This window comes from Zerene cesonia, chromosome 1 (genome assembly GCF_012273895.1).
Source record: "Zerene cesonia ecotype Mississippi chromosome 1, Zerene_cesonia_1.1, whole genome shotgun sequence".
NCBI lineage: Eukaryota > Metazoa > Arthropoda > Insecta > Lepidoptera > Pieridae > Zerene > Zerene cesonia.
In genome coordinates this window covers 6,537,368-6,539,549 of record NC_052102.1, presented here as the reverse complement: position 1 = coordinate 6,539,549, position 2,182 = coordinate 6,537,368, and the positions used below count along the sequence as shown (strand labels likewise).

Genomic DNA, 2,182 nt, shown 5'->3' with positions numbered 1-2,182 from the left:
AGTTAAGTAGTGGTAAATTCAAAAACATCGTAAAATTATGGTATGATAATTCTTAAGTGCATACATAAGAAGTCTAATAATAAAAAATAAATAAATGTTTGAGTTTAAGTTTAATGTGAGAAATAACAATATATGTAGTTGTACGCTCCAGCGTAGTTGTGATACGGGTTGTGTGTGTGTTATACAAAATATATAATTATTACCCTTATATGATAGCCAGACACTTTCTGTATATTTTCTTTAAAGGAGTTACTGCTATTCAATATGAATGTTTTAAGCACCTAAAGCAATGGTTAATATTTTTTGTTAAACTAAACTAAACACAACAACGAATATAAATATTTAAGGCAATCGGTTAATAAAATAATAAATTCGTGTGTAATTGACTGAGGTGTTATTGGAGAGGTCTTTGTAATGAAATGGAGGTTTCCAAATAGATTCTGTTCCGGTTTTCAATGGAAATCCAGTACCAATATAAGATTGTGTAATTTCGAAAAATTCGCGTAATATTTAGAAATTAAAGACTTTTTAACGGATTTTACGCATTATATGTTAAAAAGTCTTTCATTTCTAAATGTATAATACTTTTTTTTACAATGTCAATTTATTTTTCGGTAATATGTACTGTAAAGAATAAGTAAATGAATAAAATAAAATACTCGCGTAAAATCTAATACAAGAGAATACCAATTCGTGTAACAATTTTGTCAATGAGAATAACTACATAGTACGAGTACAAAAACAAAGTCGCTCTCTCTGTCCCTATGCACCGATTCCACAGTCAATCTGTACTGCTTATAAATAATTAATTCATCCAAAATATTTTCTACTCGGGGAGGCTATTCACTTTCGAGAGTGCGTTGTGCGCGGGCAGCAAGCAGACCACGGCGCGTCCCAGGGACACCAATCATCATTGATTTCATAACGCCTTAGTAATCATAATAATTATGTCAATTTATGTTCTGCATATTTTCAACTCACGGAGGCAAACCACCTTCGAGGTTGCGCGGTACGCCTGCAGCGATCAGCCCGCAGCATTGTCTTATGCCGTTCGTATGCAAATACCCTTACTACTATGGCAATTTCCATACAATATTTCCAAAATTTTTTTTTTCGCTTTTTACCAGAAACGGTTATATGCCTAGAAGCGGACCAAGTTTTAATGCATTTTTTGCTTTGGCGACCCCGACCTACCTGTCACCAATTCAGAGGGCTGATGAATTTCGTGATGTATGGAAAATGGAAGCCGGGGATCAGAGAGAAATTCTGAGTATGTAGTTCAATTAATTTGGACGATTTAAGAACAGAAATCAATTTTCAGACCGATCGCGCAGTAAACGGCTTCACCATCTTGCCTCAAAAAAGTCGGCCATTTTGGAAAAAAAATTTAGTCCGATTTGAAATTCGTCTTTTGCCCTGGAAGCGGCTTAAGTTTTTGAGTAAAATTATTTATGAAAAATGCTTATGTTCATTGTTTTTATTAATATGGAGGGTGTACTTTTCGTAATTGTTAAATTGAATCAATAATGATACACGTGGATATTATCTATTTATTTCAATTATAGATCACTACTTAAAAAAGGCTTTAATATAGGTAGCTAATTAATATGTTCCATTTGCCAAAACATGATATGAAATTTAAAATGCAATGTTATGTAGATTTGTTTTGATTAATTTTACTTGATGAGAGTTTTTTTTTTATGTAACAGCTGGTAAGGAAAAGATTAGCGACTAAATAGACAAACACAATAAATGTATAGATTGAAGAGGGTGAGGAAAAGGATACGGACCTCTACATTAAAGAATTAATATGATATACTGTAGGTGGGAATCGAGTATGCTTCGCCTGCAATTGGGTCAACTCGCACCAGGGAAGTACGACACCCGCACGGAAAATCGGCGTGAAATAATATTATGTTTCGTACGGTGAGCGGGGGAGCTGAAAGCCTATTTCTTTTTTCCCGATCTTTCCCAGTCCATTCTTTCCAGTCGTCAATCCTTTCCTTATCCCTTACCCCTTTAGAGTGTGCAGCGCATTCTCAGATGGCAGGCACTAACTACCTCTTCGAATATTGACGGGCGGTGGTGATCGCTTTTCACCAGAAAAAACAACGGCTCAGTTGCCCGCAAAGGCATTAAAAAAATAATGACTATTTTAGCACGGTGGCGTGCGATCATAGCT

General features: G+C 35.1%; 1 protein-coding gene across 1 annotated transcript in view; it reads left to right on the top strand.

The window, feature by feature from the left end:
- The first annotated feature begins 1,485 nt into the window (after window positions 1–1,485).
- LOC119834474 (RNA-binding protein 39-like) overlaps window positions 1,486–2,182 on the top strand; it is a 4,672-nt gene continuing 3,975 nt past the window's right edge. Inside the window, exon 1 of the mRNA XM_038358887.1 lies at window positions 1,486–1,503. Coding sequence (XP_038214815.1) covers window positions 1,486–1,503 — 18 coding nt within the window. The remainder of the gene's footprint in view (window positions 1,504–2,182) is intronic.